Below are 23,338 nucleotides of genomic sequence, written 5' to 3'. Positions count from 1 at the left end.
TGGTGTTGAGGTGGAGGTGGTCATCTGGGAGGCAGGTGGCCTCTTTTTCACAGCTGTTTTCTCTCGGAGTCCCATGTGACCCATCCCTGACTGTAGCAACAGTCATGATGATGACTCAGCAGGTGCTGTGTGCACGGCTGGGCCCAGGAAGTTTCTCTAATCCTCATCTTCACAGCCCTGGGATGGAAGTAAACTTGTTGTTTCTGTGTTAAACTGGATGAACGGAGGCCCAGAGGCTTCTGTGACTTAACCAATTTGTGCAGCTTCTCAGTGGCTGGACAGACTTTGGAACTCAGGTTTGCCTAGCATAAAGGGCAGCCCCTTGCTTGCCATCGCTCATTGATGATGTGGCAGATGAAGTTGGAGAGTCCTTAACGGCTGAAGTTGTGAAGCAATCAATGCCTGTGACTGTTTTTTCTCAAAAGAGGTTCTGCCCCTTTCTGTCTACAGCTTCCACGGGTTGATGTTCTCTCCTCCCCCGGGGAATTTTTTGTTTACATTTTAAGTAGTCTTTAACAGGCCATGTGATCTGTAAAATACAATTGTAAAACTGTAGAGAAGTTCCTTCCTCCCCCTTCCTGTCTCCCTCCCTCTTGTCCTCTCCCTCTCTCCACCTCCCTTCTCCCTTTCTATGTCTGCTTTAGTTTTCAAAATAATGTATTTTAAATTTATGTTAAGTTAAAAATTTATTTTAAAGTTACAATGGCAGCTGGAGCATGAGACAGGGAGAAAAGGATAGAGCTTCTGTCTGCTGCCTCATGCCCAGTGTGCACTAGCCGAAGCTGGGCAAAGCAGAAGACAGGGGGCTGGAACTCCGTGTGGGTCTTCCCCGTGGGTGGCAGTAGTTCAAGTACCTAGACCATCTTTTGCTGCCTCCCAGGCACAGTAGCAAGAAGCTGGATCAGAAACGGAATAGTTGGGGCCTGAACAGAGACTGAAATGGAATACTGATCTCACAAGTGGCAGCTTCACAGTTCTGCCGCAGTACCCGCCCTGGGCTGTGTCTAGGATAAGGGGATGGTGTATGTACGTGTAGACCCACTAAAAGATGAGTGTTTTCCAGATTAATCCTTAAAAGTGTGTTGTGATGGCTTCTTTATAGCTGAAGGAAGTGAGCAAACAAGCCCTCACTTCTTTTTTGTTGCAGTTTGATGACACTGGAACATTCCAGGTGATTCCAGTTCCTCCAAATGGTGAATATGAACCATTGGAAAGACTTCAGCGCTGCACGCTTTGCTATGGTAAGACAAACAAGAAGAACTTACTGTGCTGAAAAGCTGAAATGTCTTCTGAATGAATTATGGAACCTAACTTTGTTTTTGATTGTAGTTTCTATTTTCAGTTTGTCCAATTATCCAACACCATATGTCAGTTTCTGTCCCCACAGTGTTTGGAATTTCCATAATATGTGCAAATTGGTTTGGAAAATTATCTCAGCTGATGGGGACGATTTGGTAGCTTGTTTCAAAAGCCTGAGAAGTATTAAAAATATTTTTTTTCCAGAGGAGTTTGAAAATGGCTTGTTCATGCCACCCACATTTGCTTTCAACAGAGATCTTCCTGGATTGTCTGCTGGGGGCCACAGCAATATCAGGACGTTGGGAATTCCTCAGTCATTTAATGATGGGAGACTGAGGAGGGCTGATGAGGTTGTGAATTCTTGGTAATTCGTCAGTGAGTCGTTTGATGTATATCTCAGACCAGAGCACGTTGTGTACCAACATTGAAGCAATAATGCATCTCTGTGTTTCTAGATAAATGTTTCGCGAATGCCTGTGCCAGAGAAATTCTCTTGCCTGAAGATTCATACATGGATGTAGCCTTCCTCATTGACAATTCTCGGAATCTAGCAAGTGATGAGTTCAAGGCTTTGAAAGACATGGTGAGCCTCATGATCGACAACTTCAACATTGCTTCCGATCCTTTGGTCTCAGACTCTGGTGATCGGGTTGCTTTGCTAAGCTATCCCGCTTGGAGCAGGTCCAGGAGAAATAAGACTGCAGTGAAAACAGAGTTTGACTTTACAATGTACAGCAACCAAGCACTAATGAAAGACTACATCCAGACTTCCCTCCAACAGCTAAACGGAGAAGCCGCCATTGGTCATGCCCTGATGTGGACCATGGAAAACCTCTTTTCTGAAGCACATTCAAGAAGGCACAAGGTGATATTTGTGGTCTCAGCTGGAGAGAACCATGAGAAACAGGAGTTTGTAAGAAAGGTGGCACTGAGGGCCAAGTGCCAAGGCTACGTCATATTTGTGATTTCTCTGGGCTCCACACCCACATATGACCTGGAGGAGTTAGCCAGCCACCCAGCAGATCACCACCTGATACAGCTTGGCAGAATCCATAAGCCAGATCTGAACTATATTGTGAAGTTCTTAAAGCCGTTTGTACATGCAGTCCGACGTAAGTTGTTAGCTGCTTTTATTTTTTTTATATATAAACTGGTATTTTTGGTAACTTAAACAAATCTCCTACGCATGTTTATTGAGTACAATGTGATATTTCAGTAAAAATGCATCTGTATCGCGCCACGCATCTCTCCTATGCCTGCATGAAAAGGAGGTGTTAGGAAACAGGCGGCAGTTGAAACCACTCCTAAAACTTCTTCTCATGCAGAATTCAGCATTCACAAGCTGCTTCTTGATTCCGAGTGTTGGTATCCATCTGTTCTATGCAACTAGACTGATGATCATGCAACATTTGATTAATTGATTGATTGATAATGCAACATTGTAAAAAGTCCGTAGGATTACTCCAAGCTGGTCATGTTGGGCTCTTGGGGGACTACAGTTGTGTAGAGGAAGCTTCCTTTGCACTGTTGTCGGACACATTCCACTGCCTTTCTGTAACCACTTCACTGGCAGGAGCTGAAAGACTGCTTCTCAGACTTTGTCGCAAGCTGCTGCCTCCGATTTTGTAAGTTTTGGTGCTTGTACTCTCACTGCTCCATGCACACCAGCAGTGACAACTGCAGGGAAAGTTCTGCTCGGCCGAGGGTGGGTCTTGGGGCTGATCGCTCAGAAGACTGCGCTTTTGTTTTAGAGAAACAGAAAGTGGGGCAGAATGAACTGTGGTTATAACAAAACCTCAGATGTCCTCTGAGATTTGTTCATGGCCAAAGGCCCCCTTTATCATAAGATTACTTTCCTAAATGAAGGAAAGAATGATATACCTCTCAGTATTTCAAAGGTTTATATACCAGCACCGGAAAGAAATTAATTTCGACCAGTAAACCAAAATATTTTCTGTGATGCTTTTTTGTATGAAACCAGTGTGGATTTATGCAGACGCATAGAAAGTAAAACATGTAACAAAATATTATCTTTTCTGTTGTCCAGTAGCCTAAATCTCAGTGAAAATCTTCAGTGAGTCAGAATAGACTATCTCTTAGATTGTTTTAGCCTGAGTACCCGGAAATCCCATGTCCCTACATCACAATTGGCCTGGAGGAACAGTTGAGAAGGGCTGTTTCCATGACCTTGGTAATTCTTGGGCTGTTAAAGCTCCTGGAAATCAAGTTTTGAACAGTGTTTCTAGTTACTGGTTTCCACCAGCCAAATACTGCTGAGATGTAATGTCATCGATTGTTCCAAGAGTGGCTTGCTCTTTGCTCAGCAAATCCCATTTCTAGTGTTAAGGTCTGACTGTAACTTTGTACTGTCAACAGGAGGGTTCAACTCGTACCCACCCCCGGTGCTTGAGGATGCCTGCAGACTCATTAATTCAGAAAAAGAAGATGGTCCAAACCGTGATGTCCAGTAAGTAGGAAGCTGTGTCTGTTACAAGTGACTTCATTGAATGATGGGTACCCTAACCTGTCCAGTGTCCTAGGCTGAGATGCTAATGAGGGTTCCTAGTGGCCTTTTGTGTATTCTATCCTCTGTCAAGCAGGCACTCTGATTTGATGATTTTTAAAAAATAAAATCTTTTTTTTTCTTTTAAGAAAGGTTAAATAGCTACTTGGTTTGCACTTAGCATGATCTGAAGTCATCTAGGTTCATCTGAAATTTCCCTTTATTTTTCTAGATTTATTAATGAGCTCCTTGAGATTTCTTCAGATGAGAACAGCTTCTTCAGCCAGGAATTAATTGCTGGAAAAGACTCCTCCTTTCTCTTGGAAGACAATGGACACGGCCATTTGGTTTACATTCCAAGCCAAATGGTAGAACCAAAGATATTAGCGAATAACTATGACAGCGATCAAGGACCTACAGCCAATGCTGGTAAGGAAATCGAAGTCATGACAGAAATTTTACGTAGCCTGGGTCCTCACACCATAACAGTGGTAGAGAACTGCACAAGCTAAGGGTAACATGCAAAGCACTTTTGTTTGGGTGGTGGGGGCAGTACAAGCTGGTAGCTACAATTTCTGCCTCTGGTGGAACTGAATTAAAATAGACGGTGAGTGCCACCATGAAGGAGATTGCTTGTAGGAGCTCTCTGACATGTCCTGGTGTTCTCACCAAGCTGAAGAGACCTCTAGAATCTAGCGGGATGTAGAGCAGGGAGGTAGAGAGGGCAGCAGAATAAAGAAGGCATAAAAACGGTGTGGCAGGTGGCTTGGCTACTGCTACATGGGAAGATAGGTGAACGCAACTTAAAATGCTTTTGCATGAAGGCAACATATTTTAATTCCATTTCCCTCAAACATTTCCAAGTTTCCTCCTCTGAGTGATTTCTGAGGTGCCCATGGTGGGCACCAGAGCATAGCGCCCACTGCCCTCTGGGGTGCATTTGAGTGACAAGGCAGTAACTCTAATTAGGATCTAACAGCGGCAGCAAATCAGACCTCAGCATTGTGTCAGTGTTTTTATTCTGAAAGTGTGAAATTCCAAACTCATTATTCAGCTACTCCATCCAGGCATCCAGAGCCTTTCAAAATGCTCATTTGGCCAAAAGGCGAGCATTTTAAGAATTTTGTCAAAAGTGCCATGTGTATAGCTAGAGTATGTGGTGTAGAGCTAGGGTGGGTGGAGGCGGCAGTCTTGTACTGTTATTCATTCTTAGTGGCTGCCTTCAGTACATTTCCTTTTGTGCATTCAATACTCATATTCTTTTATCCCTGGAATATAAATGTTTGGACTTTAAAACAACCAAGCATACTCTTGTGAAAGCTGAAATGAAGAAGTCAAACATTGGTTGAAAAATCAAACATCTTAGCTTTAAAAAGAAGTGATATGTGTGGTATTAATAAAGCATTCACTTATGTTTTTTAGTTGTATGTTTTTTTTAGTTGAAACATATTTAACTACTCATATAAATATAGCTTAAAGAAAAACATTAAGTATTCTTTTTAATGGATGTTGTTCATTTTCTGTGTTCATTTTAATGATGTAGGAATTAGAACAGCCTTCAACTCACAGGAATTTATTTTGAATTGGTTTAAAATGAGAAGAAGAAAATGTCATTTGTCATAGCTTTATTAAAGAAGAGCATTAAAGAGTCCGGTCATTGACCATGGTGGACCCTGTCAGGAAAGACAGATGTGTCACCCAGAGGTGTGAGAGGAAGGCAAAGAGGGAAAGGGGAAGGAAGATGAGAAGAGGGGAGCGGGCAGGCAGGCACCCTTGTACCCTTATCCATGACCAGTGCTCAGAACAGAAAGACTTTCCAGGTACCTGGGCTCTTCCGAGGGCCAAGGGCCAAGGAACTTGAGGTCAGCCGAAGGTCCGGCATAGCTGTGGAATCTTCATTTTCAGCTCTAGCAGGGAAAAGAATACGAATTCCACCACACCCAGTTTCCCCTTACTGAGGAGTTCCCCTGGAGGATTTTTGTCAGGTTGTCCTGGAAACAGCATCTCTGATTTAGGATAACATGCGTTTGTTATTTATAAGACAAATCTGAGTTTCAGATCCTAAGTGTTTTCATGAGACTTCATCTATTCTCTCTCTCTCTCTCTCTCTCTCTCTCTCTCTCTCTCTCTCTCTCTCTCTCACACACACACACACACACACACACACACACACACACACACTCCACTTGCCCAAATCTGCTGTGAACTTCTATAGAATGTGTTGTTTCTGGAAAGTTTGCTGCAGTGCAGATATTTCCTTCAGCCACTGAGCCATGAGCTCTGATTAGTACCAGATGTCTTGTACACATACAAACTTGACAGGTTTCTTGTGCCCCTCCGCCTGCTCAGTTCACTTCTCATCCATCATGCGAGCCCTAACAGGGAATGGCAGATCTTCCTGCTCTGGAACTAAGAGGGAGTTTGGAGGAAAGTCTGGAATCTTAGCTATAAAAGACACTGGTAGTTCCCACAGGACACATGGCTGGGTGGCAAGTTGTGCAGCACCCTCTTTTTCCCAAGACTCCAGCTTCCTGCATCTTCCTACCTTTGCCTTACTGATTTGCAGAGTTCCCCTTTGACCCCCTGTGCTTCCCTGGCCTTTTGATTCCTAAGTACTACCCAAACAAAACCTGTATCAGAAACTACCGGGAAATGCGTTACCCTCATGCATTCCTACATCTTGCTCAGAACTTTGACCTCATGTTGACGGGTAGGAGTCAGTGCAGAAAGCAACACACCGGAACCGCTGTTGGTGATGTCTGTACACCCAAGTCGTTTAATCTTAGAAGAAAACATTGTCTAATGGCTTCAGTCAGAGGAGTAGCAACTGAATGAGGAGTATGTTCTTGAGCCCAGGTCCCAAGGCCTTGAAGGAGCCAGTTAACTTGTTCTGCAGTGTTCCTGCCCCACCTTCTCCTCTGAGGACCCATTCTTCTCCCTCTGCTGATCACCACGTGTGATTCCTTGGTCCAGTCCATTTACTCTCTCCAAGCCTTAGTTTTCTCAACTGTAAAATGGGAATGATGAGAATGCCACCTTTCCCATGCAGTACAGAAGGTTAAATAAGAGAAAAATGTGCAGAACCGAGAGGCCCATAAGACCTGCAGCAAGCAAAATCCTCAATTATATACTCAGAAAGCAGAAAAGCAAAAAGTGGTGACAACTTCATGAGAAATCATTGTAATTATTTTTTTTTCATTTGAAAAAATATCAAGTACAATTCATCTGAACAGACACACCAAAAAATGTAGTCCCCGTTGCACATGTGGCTTGCCCTGTGGAGAACATATGGCTAGTTTTGGTCCCCCGACAAGTTCAAAGTCAGAGCACTGGATAGCGCCTGCATCTCTTGAGGTGCCAGGACTCTCCATGACACGCAGTACAGCTGCCTTATAGCACAGTTAGTCCCAGGCCAAATGGCTCAAAACCCTTCAACTCTCCCTTCTCCCTGCATTTCCTTTCCACTACCCCACTTCTCCCGAAAGTTTCTTTGGGGAACACACTTGACATTGCGGTTCGCTCCTTGGCCAAAATTGGACTAATCCCTGGGGGTGCTTCCCTGGAAACCTGACCAGATCCCTGTTTCCATCCTATCCTCGTGCGTGAGAAACAGAGCCAGTTTTCAGTTCTCGGCCATTCTGAGGAAATTCTTCCACAGAATTGAAGATGGGAATTTGACTTGGCTGACATTTTCAGAAAATACACAGCATTGCTGTGAGCCATGCATGTACTTGATCCACACTTCTGCCTGGTTTTCTTGAAGGAACATATTTTTGACGGTCCTCGAAGTAGAAAAAGCACACTTTTTGTTTGACTAACCTCTTGAGTTTTCATGACACAATCCGGCACATGTGGCTCCTTCAATTCTCAATGCTAATCCTGTAGGTATGAAGGGAAATTGTTTTTAGAGATAAAATATACTTCTTTTGAAAATACTTCTGAGTCGTTTACAAAAGAATTGAGATTTTTGGTCATTTATAAAGAAAATTGGAAAAGGATGTGCATGGAAAGTATCCTACAATCTTGATCAACCAACCCTTTCCTCTTTTGTGAGAACATTTATGCGATATTTTTTTCTGATGCTTTAATAAAGTGTATCAGTTGTTCTGCTTAAAGAAATGAAAACATTAACTGGAAAGCAGCCATCTTGGTGGCAGGTGTTTTGGGTGATATTCATCATATAGCACTGACAGAAAAGAATATGAAACATACTATTTTTACTTCTGGTTTCATGTAGATTAGCTTAATCAGAGACCTCCATTAGAATCAGAAATTCCCAGAGGAATTTTCAAACTGGATTCTGGGTGAAAAAGAAGAGGCCCACATGTTGCCAACGTGATTTTGAAGTGCAAAGTGCTGTCTGGTAGTAAAAAGGTGCGGATAAAGGGAGGACCCAGGGGATATAGGTCAGTTCTTTGTGAGAAGGAAGACAATGTGCAGCATTCAGACCAGATGATCAGTCACCACTTCTTGGAATTGCCAGAGTTGGAACAAAAGCTGGAATAGCTGAATGTTGAATATAAAACTGGTTCTGATTCCTGACTTAGACAACCACATCTAGTTCAAATGATTCTTGGAAAAATATAAATTAAAAAAAATAATGCACAATTCCATGGGCTCTTTGAAGATCCCTCATGTTCAAGTATATTCGTGGGAGTTCTTCAGAAATTTTGTGGACATGAAATTCAAAGGAATTGCACATTGAAATATAGTGCATGTGTGTGTCAGATGGTAAGCTGCTAGACGCCAGGACTTGGGAGGCCAGGGTTGAGGATTTACGAGAGAGGAGAAGCTGCCCAGAGAGCATCCCAGAGATCTGTGGAGTTGGCCTGGACTATTCAGCAGAGCATAATGGCACCTGCATACGACCAGGAAGTGAAGCATCTCAAAGAAGAACACAGTGCCATTTGATCACAGGGCCTGAGGTGCCGCATTTCCTGCCAGGAAGATTGGAGAAACACAGAACTCACAGGACACAGAGGAGAAAAGTCAGGAAGGTCTCACCTCAGGAGTCAGAAGTAGTGCTAAGTTAAGCACCATTCTGGACATGCCTACCAAATTCTAACAGCTGAATTCCAATGGACCTGAGTTTCTAAATCATTTAACTGCCTCCCAGAAGACAACACATGGATATAAGAATGTGAAAGTATTCCATACACAACAAGGGAAACTTCACAATGTCTGACATAAAAAGAAAAAAAAGGCATGATTCACAACAAAAAACAGAATCCCTCAAAACAAAACCAGAACTGACTCAAGTGTGAGAATTTAGCTAAGATATCAATACGATTATTACAAATATATCCCATATGTTTAAAAATGCAGTGGAGACAAAGAGGGTATAAAAAGAATAGTAAAATAGAATTTGTAGAGATGAAAGCCAGTAGGTCTGGAGTGAACAAAGCACCGGGTAACATCCGTGGCCGGCGAGCTTTGGCAAAGCGTTAGAATCAGTGAACTTGAAAATGCAGCAATAGAAATGATCCAAATGAAACAAACCTTTTTAAATGAAAAGAATATCAGTGGGTCTCAGTATCCTCTTGCAGAAATTAATAGAAAAGTAGAAAGCCAGAGGAAACGCAATAGGCTTGAACAACACTGTCAGTTATACCTCATTGACAATAATAAAATACACATTCTTTTCTAGTACACATTAACTACATGATCAAGGTAGACCATTTTGGGACCATGAGATAACATTCAAAGTTTTAAAGAATTCTGGTCATATTAGATATGTTCTCTGCCCCAAACAGAATTGAATTAAAAATCAATAGCACAAAGATCTTTGAAAACTCTCCAATTATTTGGAAATTAAATAAAAGCAGTTCTAAATAGGCATGTTCAAAGAAGAGATCAAAAGGGAAATTAGAGAGTATCTTGCAATGAGTAAAAATGAATTAGATATACAGGAATTTCTGACATTTAACAAAAGCAGCACTTAAGAGGAAATTAATAACACTGAATGCCTAAGTTGATAAAGAAGAAATATTCTAAGTCACTCTACTCAGCTTCTACCTTAAGAAATCAAAAAGCAAGTGAAACCCAAGATACTCAGAAAAAAGTAATAATGTGAAAGTTAATGCAATAGAAAAGCATAAAACGAAAGACAAATGAATAAGCCCCAAATTGTTTCTCTTAAAAGATCAAAATTGATAGGCCTGTAATGAAGCCCACCAAGAAAAGACACAACAAGCAACGTGAGGAGTTTGGGGAGTTGCATAACAATCAGGGAATATTGTGAACACGTTTTAAAAAATATTAAGAACACTCAGGTGAAATATACATTTTTTTTTACAATGCATAATTGCCAAAGCTCACTGAAGAAATAGCCTAAATCTCCTATACCTATTAAAGAGGTTTAATTTGAAATTCAAACCTTCTCATAAAGAAAATTACAGGCACAGATGATTTGGCTGGCTAATATCTCAAAACATGAAAGGAAGGGATAATGCCAATTCTACACAAACTCTTCTAGAAAAATCGAAGACGGAATATTTCATGCTTGTGGTTAGATTGTCCTGATACCAACACCCAGGCAAAGACACCGCACGAAAGTAAAATTGCATACCAACATTCCTGTGAATACAAAATTTCTAAACAAAACTTTAGTAAATAAAATTCATTGACAGATTAAAAAAAATAATGTGGATTTTTACTCTGGGAATTCAGAGTTCATTGCATGTTCAGAAATCAGCCAATACAGCAGCCTTGTTAATGACTTCACCCATGCTGTGGGTTGGTGTTATGTGTGTTGTGTTGGGGAAGGGTTTGTTTTGCAACAATATTAAGATTTTATGGTACTAATACAGATTAATCAATGCACTTGTGATAAATACAATAATAAACATAAAGCATCTGTTTGGACAGAAATAGGGATCAGTAATTTCTTGCCAGTGAGAAGTCTGCTGGGTGCTTATTTATGTTTGCAAACACTCCTCTTCCTTCAAGGGGAGAAGAACATGGTCGTGTACTTACTGTCTTTCTGAGCTGATGATTCCTGTCATGACTTCAGCAGTCAACCATCATCCCCATAATTGTGAGCCAATTTCACCATCCCTCAGCTTGTAGCAGTGCTGCCTGCGTGAACAGCTGGTATGCCCGACAGGATCAACTTGCATCGGAGTATAAATGGAGGCACTGAGAAAGATTTATTACACGCCCCCCACACACACTCACACACAAGTCAACCAACTGTGTGCCTAGTAATAAGTTGATTTACGTTACAGTGCAAGCTTCTTATTTTTCATGGCACTCTGAACACCAAAAGTCATGGGATATGTTGCTTCTGGACACAGCATGTGGATTTAAAATAGTACTTTTTTGCACCTGCTCTCATGACATTATTCCTTGCATGCTTCATGAACGTGTGTAATGGTCCATGCATTTGTGCCATGAATGAATGGAGCTTCGACACCTGTTCTTGGTATCATTGCATATGACTAACTCTTAACCAGCTCAGTTCTACATATGTTGTAACTGCAGACTGCACCTTCATTATTAACATAGTGAGGGTATAAATAAACTGTTTAACAATGATCTAAGAAGGGCTGCTGTGTCTAATGTTTGTTCATGAGGCAACACCTGTCAAATGGCACCAGCTCTTTATGCACCATGCACTATGTGGAGACAGTGTTGGCGAATACATCTGGAAACAAGCTCTGTGATTGATTATTGATGCCTGCCCCGTAGGTGGGGGTGATGCCTGGCAACACTCCAGGCATGTATTTGTCATCTGTGGCTTGGGTTTCAAGTTTGTCCTTCTCTTGGGAAGAGTAACTTTGAGTTATCTGTTGCAGGACAAGAAAAACATGGCAGAACAGAAGAATCCAATCTTTCTTTTAAACCTGAGGATATCTCTCTTCAAGAATATTACATGGATGTGGCATTTCTCATTGATGCTTCCCAACGAGTGGGGGATGATGAATTCAAGCAAGTGAAAGCATTTGTAACCTCCGTGCTTGATTACTTTCACGTCACCCCTGACCCACTGACCTCCATCATAGGAGACAGGGTGGCCGTGCTCAGCTACTCTCCTTCAGGATACAGGCCCAACACGGAGGACTGCCCCGCTTACCTGGAATTTGATTTGCTTACCTATAACAGTAGGGACCAAATGAAGCATCACCTCCTAGACTCCGTGCAACAGCTCAACGGAGATGCTTTTACGGGTCATGCCCTGCAATGGACGATTGACAACGTCTTTGTAGGAACTCCCAACCTTAAGAAAAACAAAGTTATCTTCATCGTATCTGCTGGTGAAACCAATCCTGTAGACAAGGAGGTCTTGAGGAACGTGTCTCAGAGAGCCAAGTGTCAAGGCTACACCATATTTGTGTTTTCCTTTGGTCCTACACACAGTGACAAGGAATTAGAAGAACTAGCCAGCCAGCCTCTGGATCACCACTTAGTCCAGCTTGGCCGAACCCATAAACCAGATTTCAACTATGTCATCAAGTTTCTCAGGCCTTTTGTGCATTCGATCAGACGTAAGTCCTGCAAGCTTAACTATTGCTTTTGCAAGAGATTGTCTGTGTACAATTGTCTGTGTACCGCTACACTGAGCACCCACCCCAAAGTTTTAATGTCTTCCAATTTCATTTTCCGACACTTTCACAAATACTTTTATAACGCACTGACTTTGCCTACAATAAAGTATTTCAATGTAAGTGTGCCTACTTACAAATTGAATTTGTTCTTGGAAATACTACCAACCAGAAAACCAATAATCTGACTTTGGATAACAGTGTTAACAAGGAGGGTACAGCGTAGACTAATCAGTCCTTTCTCTTTCCAGGTGCCATTAACAGCTATCCTTCAGATGATCTGAGAGCCAAATGCCCCAATGTCACCTATCCCAGTCCAGAAAGCACCGACACAGAGAACACAGTCTTGTAAGTTGAAAACACTAAAAGTTTGAGCTCTATGACATCCAAAGCTAGATGTGACCATTTGATTGATTTTTTTTTTTTTGCATAAAATTCACTTATTACCCACATCCTGGTCCAGTGCAGGGTTGACAGGAGGGTCCTGTTCCTTGTCGCCCCTTAGGAATTGAGGATTTAACTGCTACATAGATCGGCTTAAGAATTCTCCTAAAATGTGGTCCCTCCCCTGGGCCTCTGCAGCCAGTGGGCAGGAAGGCAAGAGAAGTCGTGGGAGTTCACACAAGACAGGGGCAGGCAGGGCTGTGCCTGGAGGGCAGAGGGAGATTCAGCTGAGATGTCAACAATTGCCAGAGGCAACTCACCAGTGAGAACAGTTGCCACTTGGGAAGCACATCACCTAACAAGACTGGAAAGAGAGGTTCTTTCAAGTCTGTTTTTGTAGAATACAACCCCAAGTACCCAGTAAAAATTCAGGGATGAAATAATACTGGCTTGGCATCCCACACAACTACACCCGAGTGAAATTACATCCACAACCTGAATTTGGCCTCTCTCAACCCCATGCAACAAGTGGGTTCCTGTGATGTCATCAGATTGTATGTGAATTTAATCCTGCATGGTCAAATGTATTTTCCATCTCTTTTCTGTTATCACTTCAGTCTTATTCCTGAGGTATATGAAATAGAGAGAGATGACAGTGGGCTGTTCGGTGAGCCCGGCTCCTGGGAACGGCATTTCTCAGCGTTAGGAAACAACCAGAGGAACGATTCTCAGACTGTGATGGGTCTAATGCAGAAGCTGTACATGCTCTTCTCAACGGGAGACATGATGCTGAAAGACAAGGGCGAGGCACAGCCGGAAGAAACTCCGGCCCCTGTGAGTGATCAACAGGACAGGAAAGGTAATGTCCCCCAAGCACCTGTGAGTGGGTTCTCCTTTGATGCAAGGTGAGCCATGGGAATTGTCTGGCACAAGTGGAATTGACAGGACAGATCTAAAAAAAAGGTTTATCACCCAGCATCACAGGGAGGTCCCCCAAAATAAGGAGGCCAGGGAGATGAAACTCCAGAAGGGCATAGTGGGGGGGTCAGTTGTGTTCATAAAATCAAATCAGTAGTAGACAAAAATGATTGCTTGGTGTGGAACCAGGGCACTGAGGAGGGAGAGGGTTGAGAGGCAGGACAATGGGAGGAGGCCGACACCTGGTGCAGGGAGTGGTGACTCTGTTGAGCAAGGGGATGCTGCTTGGACACTCGGCTCTGCTCCATTTTGCTTAGATTTTGCATGTTTGAGATGAGGTTGCAGGCGGAAGCCCAGTCCTAACAGGCCCTGGAGGAGCGGGTTCCCATTGTCCCACAGTCTACCTGGACAAAGGGCAGTGGGGAAAATGCTCCTAGGCCTACAACCACAGAGGACACAGAAGCTGGAAGCCAGGATGTTACTGACAGTCTGAGAAAAGCAACAAACAACTCTTTTTGTATCCTTGAATCATGTGGGGAATTGTTTTAAAATTAACAGTCCTGAGTATATGCTAAAACTACACATATCCAATGACCCAGTCATTTTATTCTACCATACAGCATGAACCAGAAGCTTTAAAGCAGCAGCACTATTTGTAGGGGTCTCCAAGTGGGAACAAAAATGCCATAAAGCATAACAGAAAAATAAATGCTATAAAATACTGTGAATTAGGCATGCATAGTTCAAAAGAGTCTAGTTATGGCTACTAAGATAGATATTAATATAGAAACAGTTAATGGTATATACACAAACTTACATACAAAACAAAATACAGATGCAAACATAGATTTAGCAAGATATATAAATGGAGAACTGAATCAACAAAATGATGCGAAAATGAGGTTAATGGAAATGTTGAAGCTATATCCACGATGGACAGGGATGTACGGAAATGATGACTGGATATCAGTAGGATGACATTTCTGGTCCCAGGATGGAGGAGTCCACACCACCTGTCTCTCATTGATTACAAGGGAAAATTCTGGGAGAAACACAAAAGGTAGCTACCTGGAGATTCTATAAAGTAAACAAAAGTAGGTAGGGAGGTGGGGTGACTGTTCTTCTGGGGCTCCATGCCAAAGGCAGGCCAGAAACTGTCTGGTGGCAGTGCAGCCATGGCTAGCCCTCAACAGAAGCCCATCTCTACGGAGATCACCAGCTACGAAGTTGAGCCCTGTGTGCTGGGAACAGTGGAACAAACGGCAGATTTTTTTTTTTTCTGCAGAGGCAGGCAGCTGGTAGGAGCTGGGTGGAAGGCTAGACAGCTGACATGAAAAAGAAACACTGGGTTTCTTGCCAGAGGCATTAGAAAGAAAGGTCCTGTGTGAAGGACCCCAGAGGGAAGAAAGTTGGAGGAGCCAGTCCTCTAATTGTACATAGGGGACCTGCAAGCATCCCAGGGTCTCTCCTAAACTGTTGGTGGGTAGGGAAAATCCTAAACACGATGCCAAAGGCTTTGCGAATTCTGCTGCAGTTGCACCTCTGCCCACAGCAGGAGACGGGACTCACATGAGGAGCCCAACTGCTCTGATTGTCTCCGGAAACAAAAAACAAAATTAAATTCTTGCAGAGAATCATAATATGACTTGGAGTCTACACAACATAATATCCAAAATGTCCAGGATACAGTCCAAAATGTTGCAACTTACAGAGAACTAGAAGATCTGGGCAATTCTCAGAGGAAAAAAACAATGGACCATGCCAACCTTAAGCTAACTCAGATGTCGCAAATATCAGCCTAAAACAGGAAACAGCTCTTGTAACTATGTTCCCTGGGATAAAGGCAGACACCTTGAAATGAATGGAAAGCTAAACAGTAGAAAGCTAGAGAGACGAAAAAGAACCAAGGAATATTTCTAAAAGCAAAAAAAAAAAAAAAAAAAGTGTAAAGAAAACTAAATTCCTGATAGAAAAAAAAAAACTTTTACAATTCATTGAATGAACTGCATGAGGGTGAAGATGACAGCAAGATTAGAAAAGAGAAAGATTAGAGCGAAAAGAGAGTGAGGACCAAAGAGACTGGAACAGAATCCAAAAGTCTAACATTCATTTCATTGGAATTCCGTGAGGGAAGCAGGAATAAAACCATGCAGGAAAAAATATTTGAAGAAATGCTGATTAAAAAAACCTTGAATTTATGTTTTCAAAAGCTCTACAGAGACACCATCATAATCAGGCTGTTGAACAGGAAAAAAAACCTTGAAGCAGCTGGAGAAAAGCTTTTTGTTAGAAAGGCACGGCTGTCCAAACCATCATGACTTCCTCATCTGAACCCTGGTGTTCGGAGGCCAAGGCAACATTTTTCTTTAAGGATGCAGCAGGAGAAGAGCTGTGAGCACAGACTTTCCTAATCAGTTCAGAAATCCTAGAATGAAGGCAAATTAATGACCTTGTCAGGTAAAGGGAAGCTAAGAGAACTTGTTACCAGCAGACGTTGTCTGTGGAGAAGTAATGATGAGGAGTCAGGGGACCAGGCAATGCTTCGAGGGAGACCAACTTGGCCCTGAGAAGGGACACAAGGATGGGGGAGCCGGAGAGAGTCAGACTACAGACCCCACCCATCCGTGGGAACTACTGTGTTGTCTCCATGGTCATTTTACATCCAGGATATAAAATTCTGTGTGGGAACAGGAATCAATATCACACATCTGCAAGTGGAGACCCTGAGGCTCAAAGAGATGGCTTGCATGATTAGAACTTGGGTCTGACTCAGGGGCATGCCCGACAACTTGAGGAGTTGTAGACCAGCGACAGGAGGACGGGTGGCAGAGGGGAGGTCTTCCTCTGCCCATACACAGAACAGGTGGTTAGAGCGCAGGAATGCTTTCATCCCAGTGGCGAGAGCTGGGAGTGAAGGTATGGCTCTCGGGCTTGCTCAAGAGGTCTGTTCCCGGCACACAGAGGGCGGCGTCCTGTGCGTCTCCATGTGGTAGGGAAAGGGCTGTGGGACCTCCTTTGCCTCTTTAAGCTCTCCAGTGCTACCGGATCTGCACTCCACCCTTCTGGTCGCAACACTAGAAATACTTCAAAAAGTTCAATCCAGTTAGATCCCTGGGATCTAATTAACAATGGAATCAGAGCAGAGAACTCTAACTCCCAGGTTCCCAGGCTGATCTGTTCATTAGAATTATCTGGATATTTTTGGAGCAGTCCAAAGTCTATCCCATGTGCCACGTAATTATACTTCCTGGAGGTGGTGCCAGCAGTTTGGGGAGCAACCTCAGGTGATTCCAGTGTCCAGTAACTTGAGCTCATCAATCCTGTTAGATGTTTCCAAGCGACCTGGTACAAAAAAAAGTTGATAGAATAAAGAGAACAATGAACAAGTAAGCATTGCAATTCCTTTCTTGTTATCATTTTTATAATTTCTTTCCTCTGAAAGTTTTCTGCATTTTCCTGTGGCAACGATGTGGTCATAACCTTTAGAATGAGGTCATGCCCGTAACCATCTTCCTGGAGACCTGCAGCCCATGGCAAGGCTTGCTGGCGTTAGACCAGACCCACTCCGCACTGTGCATCTGGGACTCAAAAAAACCCATCAGTTTGACCTTTTTGTTCTTGGAATCATAGGAACTTAGAAGTTGAAGACCAGAAGGACTTTGGAAGTCACTGAGTTGCAGTGTGTCTTTTTATAGACAAGAAGGTGGAAGCTATAGACATTTGAAACTGATTCAGCTTCAGAGAATAATATTCACAGTACCCAGTCTAATACTGTTTGTCATGCTGTCTTTGGTTGTGCAGTGTGTCTTATATGTTTGGGAGATACAGAATCCTTACATTTTAAAAAAGATTTATTATTTTATTATTTTTTATTGGAAAGTCAGATATACAGAGAGGAGGAGAGACAGAGAGGAAGATCTTCTATCTGTTGATTTACTCCCCAAGTGGCTGCAATGGCCAGAGCTGTGCCGATCTGAAACCAGGAGCTTCATCCAGGTCTCCCCCAGGGGTAGGCTCCCAAGGCTTTGGGCCATCCTCGACTGCTTTCCCAGGCCACAAGCAGGGAGCTGGAAGGGAAGCAGGGCTGCCAAAATTAGAGCCGGCGTCCATATGGGATCCCGGCATGTTCAAGGTGAGGACTGTAGCCGCTAGGCTACTGCGCTGGGCAAAAGAATTCTTACTTTTTAATGAGAAGAATACTCTGTGGTTATGTGTGAGGTTTTGGTGACTTTTAGAAATGTAAGTCATGTCTATCCCTTACCGCATCACGTTGGATTCTGGTTTGTTAAAGATGACCCCAAAAGGACTTGTGTTTGTTTCACAGGAGGTATATAAAAAAAACAGAATGTCATGATATTTACAAATACAATGATGTTTGCATTTGCAGACGGTGAAAGCACAGGGTGATCGCGCAGGAGAGTGCCTCTGTTGCCCTGTTCCAGTGTGTTCCATGTGGTTCCAATCAGAAATTCTACAGCATCTATTAGAGGCAGAGCAGTAAGTGGCAGAAGTGCTTAATGAAAACAATTTGCTAAGAACATCCTGCATGTGTCCCCCGCGTCGGATCTGCGGGAGCAGCGTTTCCAAGTGCAGACGTGCGCGTGCGCGCTCGAGGGCCAGGAACGGTCACGTGTCTCCCGACAGCGAGGCAGCCTGACCACGAATAATGAACAGAATCTTGTGTTCGCCAGCTCTGCGTGAACAAGGTGCTAATTTTGATGCTGTGTCAGTGGCGTTCTCATCTCCAGCCCAGCTCGGACTCTGGGGTAGAAGGTTCTGAAGCGGAATTTCAGAGGGATGTCTCCTGCCCGCTCACGGGAGTGGAAGCATGCCCTGGCCTTCAGTTCCATGTGACCCTGATGCTGTATCTAGCGCCCGTTGAAACCCACTGGCCAGGCTGGCCCCTCCCGCAGCCCTGTGCTGTTCCAGAACACTTGCAGCAGGGTAGAGATCACAAGGCAGAAGACGACTGTTGAGTGCTGTGTCTCGCTTGGCTTTCAGCAAGCTTTGCTCTGCGCATACTTTACTTTTGCTGTCGAAACAATTACGGAAAAGCTTGAATATTCTGCGAGGCCAGGGCTGTTGGGAAGCACAGTGTAATGAAAGATAATTTCTGAAATAAAAGTAAGTCTGACCTGGCAATTTGTTCTGTTCATTTGTTTTTAACTGTCGTCTGCCTCAAACCCATTAGAATAACAGTACAAGACTGAACGCTTCTGGAAGATATGCACAGAACGTAAAATAAGGTAATAATGAATTCATTCCTAAAAATCATTCAGTTCACTTAAGGCAACAGATAATCTCCAAGTCAATGAGCATATGTCTAATAAAAAAAAAAACCAAAATGATTATGTTAATGGGATGATAATACAGGCAGGTTTGAACTTCTTCCACAAATTTTCTGTAATATTACTGCTGCTGCATGTATAATTTATAATAATTCCATCAGTAAATTCTAGGTTGTCAGAATTTCATTAAGTAGCTGTTTGTTGTTCTCTAGGAGGTTTTATGGTAAGATTCATCATTTAATAAAGTTTTTCCCTTAAGACCTGTATGTATGTGGGGGTTCCTGGGAGACGCACATGGCAGACCTGGGTTGAGCACCTGGCTTCTAACTTCAGGCTGTCCCAGTGTTGGTCATTGCAGTAACTTGGGGAGTAAAATGGTGGATTGGAGCTCTCTCTCCTTCTCTTCCAAATCCTCCCACTGTGTGTGTGTGTGTGTGTGTGTGTGTGTGTGTGTGTGAGAGAGAGAGAGAGAGAGAGAGAGAGAGAGAATTTCCACTAAAAGGAAAGAAAGTATGGAGTGATGCTTGTCCCCTTTATCCCTCTTCTCAGATCAGTAGCCATTGTCTTGAGTTCAGTGTTTGGAGTCCTTCTGTATGTCTTCTAGGCTTTTAGATGGCTGCCCATGGTCACAAACAATCCATACTGCTGAGTCCCAGGTTTTAAAATGTTGCACAAATAATGTCATAATGTATCTTTTTCCAACATTCTCTGTTTCACTGTTACCTCTGCCTGGTAGGTCTGTACCTGCAGGAAGCTGGAGTCAGGAGCTGGAACTGAGACTTAAATGCAGGTATTCTGATTGTGTGTGTGTGTGAGTGAGAGAGAGAGAGAGGGAGAGCCCCACCTGGGGTCTTAATGAAAACCAAATACCTGCGCCTTGTCATGCTGTATGTCTTAAGTTGGGTGAGGGAAATACACATTCTTTGTATTATTATGTATATCCTTTGGATGCATGACATTTTGTTTCTTCATCCCTGTGCCCCCTAGTATCTGGGGTTGATGCATCCAGTAAAGATTTGATGAATGCATGAATGACCTCATCTGGAAGAAAAAAAACTGTTGGGGTGCAAATCAAGCAGGGGCTGTGACAAGAAACAAAGCTTAGCAGAAGAGCCTTGTGTCTGTTCACTTAGATGCGCGGGATGTGGGCGGAGCATGAGCAGACTTGTGCGGAAGCCAGTGCAGCCTGGACATGTGGGCCAAGGGCAAGTATGATGAACTGAAGAGAACCTTTTCAGAAGGCTGTGAAAGGAAAAACAGTGAGCTCAACACATCCTGAGCCATTGCACAACATCCAACCTGTCTGAACATGGGATGGCCTAGGAACAGTACTACACACCCCTAAAGGGAGCCCCAGCACACACAGCCCAGTTTTCCCAGAGGGCCTAGGCAGAAGTGACCCAGAGCCAAGCCTGCAGCCCTTCCACAACATGAGACCAGGCACTGGAGAACAGCTGCCCAGAGTTACAGATGACTAAGAGTCCTGTGACATTGCTGGAAAACTTCATCTGACAGTTTCAAGCTGATTCCTGAATCTTTTATCCGAGTGTGAACAGTGAGGATGAAAACTTGAATGGTCACAGTTGGAAGGTTGCACGACCCCTAGCCATCGCCCATCTTCAGAGGATCCTGTCTCTATCCAAAGCTCTTCGCTTAGAGAAGATCAGAGATCCAGCCCCACAACTCTGGAATTTTCTTTGACCTAAATTCTTTCTCCTGCATTATCTGCTGTGGCAGTACTAGTCCCTCTTGTTAGCCAAGATGCAAAGAGGAAACAGGTAGCGAATTCACAGCCAAATCAATTGCATTAGAAACAAATCCGAAGTGGGTGGCCAACTGCCAGTGTGCAGGCTAGAGAAGCAGTGGTGAGAGCCAGTCTTCCAGCAGGCTGGGATTGTATATTTTGAAGATTTCGGGGTGGTGGGGGAGTAGGCAGCAAATGCATAGCTTTTCAAGCACGCTTCAACTTTGGTAGGTCTTGTTCCGTGGGGGCTAGGTGGCTGGAAGGAAATACAGAGGGTACAATGCGGAGCACTGGTCACTGGCTAGACCGATGTTTTGGAAGGTTGAGGAAGAGTTCCTGAGGGGGCTGCTTCTGCATCCTATTTGGGACCATATGGCCGTGACTTGCGCCCTCACTCCATTACCTCCCGCCTTGTCAAATGCTAGGAACTTAGGACAGGTTCATTATCTCTGTTTTCTCTGTGCAAGAAAAGTTGGTTGAATAAACCCTCTCAAGCTGAGCCTGGCCCCTTCATTGTCTTCTCCCCAGTGCCATTTCTGAATAGGAAGTTGATTCTGTCTTGAGTAAAAGCTCTAACAGTTCTCAGTTGTTCTCACCGTGGTCTGACAGCCGTGTAGGAGACTGGCTCACAAGGGGACTGTTTGTCTTCTTCAAAAGAATAGTCACCCATCTGGGATGATGTGTTTGATGAGAACAGACAAGCAAATCATCTGTTATCCTCTCAGTTACTAGCATTTTTGTCCAACAAAATACTTCATCCTAGAGTGATAGGTAACACTAATCAACAAGTGCCTGCGTTTCACAGCTTTGGATGGCCACCGTGCCAGCTACCCAGTTGTAACTGGTAGCCCATGAACCAACAGCATCACCAGGAACTTGTGAGAAATGCAGCAAACGCATGGTCCAGCGGGGAAGACTGACCCACACAGGGACTGCTTCTATTTCACACAGTGGTGCCAGGGTAAGGGCATGTCATGAGCCCAGTGGGAGTCTGGAAGAAGGACTTTTAACATAAAATGAACACCCAGAGGCTTCTTCAGAAGGTCTTTGGATCTGACTAAAAAAGGTTGGGTATTGCTCAACAAGGCTTCAGCAGGCAACTAAGTGAGGAGCAAGAGTCTCCCTGGAGTGTTTGTGCTTAAAAATGTTGTTGGAACTCTAGAGGCACGTGTTCATGGGGAAGACAGAGTGACTACCAGGATTCTGCGTGTGCCAGCCCTGAGCCAAAGAGTGATGGAGAGCAGGTTGCGGAGGTCAGGGTGGGTCAGGGTGGGAGGACCTCTAACACCATGCAGAAGAGCCGCCAGGGTACGCCAAGGACAGGGAAGAGACGTGGTTGGACTCATACCACAGCTGGCACTGACTGCTGAAGCAAGAGGGAAGTACAAGCTGCCGCTCAGCGTGGAGATGAGTGGACGTCTGAGGGAGACGGTAGACTTAGTAGGGTGTCATTATCCACTGGTTTGCACGATGACAAGGGAGAGAAGACCACGGGGTAGAGCAGTGGTTCTCACACCTGAGGGAGCAGCAGACTCCTCCCTGCTGGGCTTGTTAAATCCAGATGACTGCATCACCCGGATTCTCCGAGTCAGCAGATTTTCATAAGGCTTGGGAATCTGCATTCCTAACAAGGTTCCCAAGGGCTGCTAGTAGTTCTGGTCCCCAGCTTTGTGTTTGAAAACCCTTTGCGCAAGTCGCTCCCTGCTTCCCTCGTTCAAGTTATCCCTGAACTCATATGGGAGGTTTTTAAGCTGTTGGTGCCTGGTCTCAACCCAGGGATGCCTACTGAGATTGTGGTGTGGCGTGCAGACTGAACACTGGGCATTTGGAAAGCTGCAGGGTGATTCTAATGTGCAGCTTAATAATGTGACAACCTAACTATCTTGGTAATACAGGGAAAGGAGCCATTCTAGTGTTTCCTGGACATATAAAAATTGCTTCATAATACACTTGCTCTCCCCTCCAAATAATTTATTAATGGGTGTCCTCATACAAGGATGTTTTTGAAAGTTTGAGGAAAGATAGAATTAAAAGATAAGGTTGTTTTGGTGCAAGAAAAATTTGAAATCCATACAGAGTTACTGTAACACACACATTTTTCAGGAACCTTCTGAAGATCCTGCACTTGTAATGAATATATGAAGTATCTATCCAGGAGATGAATGCAATATATAATGGCTGCTATCTGAAAAGCACTAACAGAGTAGAATAGATACTATTAGAATAGAATAGATACTATTCCCAAGCCCCAGGCAAGAGGAAAAAAAGAAAGCAAAAATACATTTGTTTAGTTTTTCATGAGCACCAGATCTTACAACAAGTCCTTTGTGAACATTATTCCATTTCACGTTGGCAAGAAAGCCAACGGTAAGATAGCATTGTCTCCATTTAATACATGACAGATCCGGGGCTCAGAAAGTAAAGGCCTCATAATCCAGGCTAAAGAGGATTTTAGATCTGGATTTGCCTGGTTCTTCCAGAGGCTGCAGGCTTTTCCCACGTTCTCAGGGGAAGAGAAATTGCCTACAAGGTATGAACTACAATCCTGCAGAGGCCTAAGCTAGCTAGAATGCTGCCCACTGCTGCCAAGCTGCCTTGCAGTTGGACTGAAAGTAGCTAGGCCTTCCAAAGTATTCCCGCCCTCAGCATGGAGACATCC

The 23,338-nt window shown here is 43.7% G+C and overlaps 1 protein-coding gene across 1 annotated transcript in view; it reads left to right on the top strand.

Annotated features, from left to right (window-relative positions):
• Nucleotides 1-18,881, top strand: part of COL6A5 (collagen type VI alpha 5 chain) — a 97,435-nt gene extending 78,554 nt beyond the window's left edge. Inside the window, exons 35-43 of the mRNA XM_040963046.1 lie at nt 1,148-1,241; nt 1,755-2,411; nt 3,676-3,766; nt 4,035-4,231; nt 5,442-5,468; nt 11,605-12,288; nt 12,597-12,693; nt 13,347-13,588; nt 18,035-18,881. Of these exons, the coding sequence (XP_040818980.1) occupies nt 1,148-1,241; nt 1,755-2,411; nt 3,676-3,766; nt 4,035-4,231; nt 5,442-5,468; nt 11,605-12,288; nt 12,597-12,693; nt 13,347-13,588; nt 18,035-18,054 (2,109 nt within the window). The 3' untranslated portion in view covers nt 18,055-18,881. The remainder of the gene's footprint in view (nt 1-1,147; nt 1,242-1,754; nt 2,412-3,675; nt 3,767-4,034; nt 4,232-5,441; nt 5,469-11,604; nt 12,289-12,596; nt 12,694-13,346; nt 13,589-18,034) is intronic.
• Nucleotides 18,882-23,338: the final 4,457 nt, after the last annotated feature.

This window comes from Ochotona curzoniae, unplaced genomic scaffold (genome assembly GCF_017591425.1).
Source record: "Ochotona curzoniae isolate NIBS_2020 unplaced genomic scaffold, NIBS_Ocur_1.0 contig_1302, whole genome shotgun sequence".
Lineage (NCBI taxonomy): Eukaryota > Metazoa > Chordata > Mammalia > Lagomorpha > Ochotonidae > Ochotona > Ochotona curzoniae.
The sequence above is the reverse complement of the archived record's forward strand: the minus strand, read 5'-3'. Positions and strand labels throughout refer to the sequence as shown.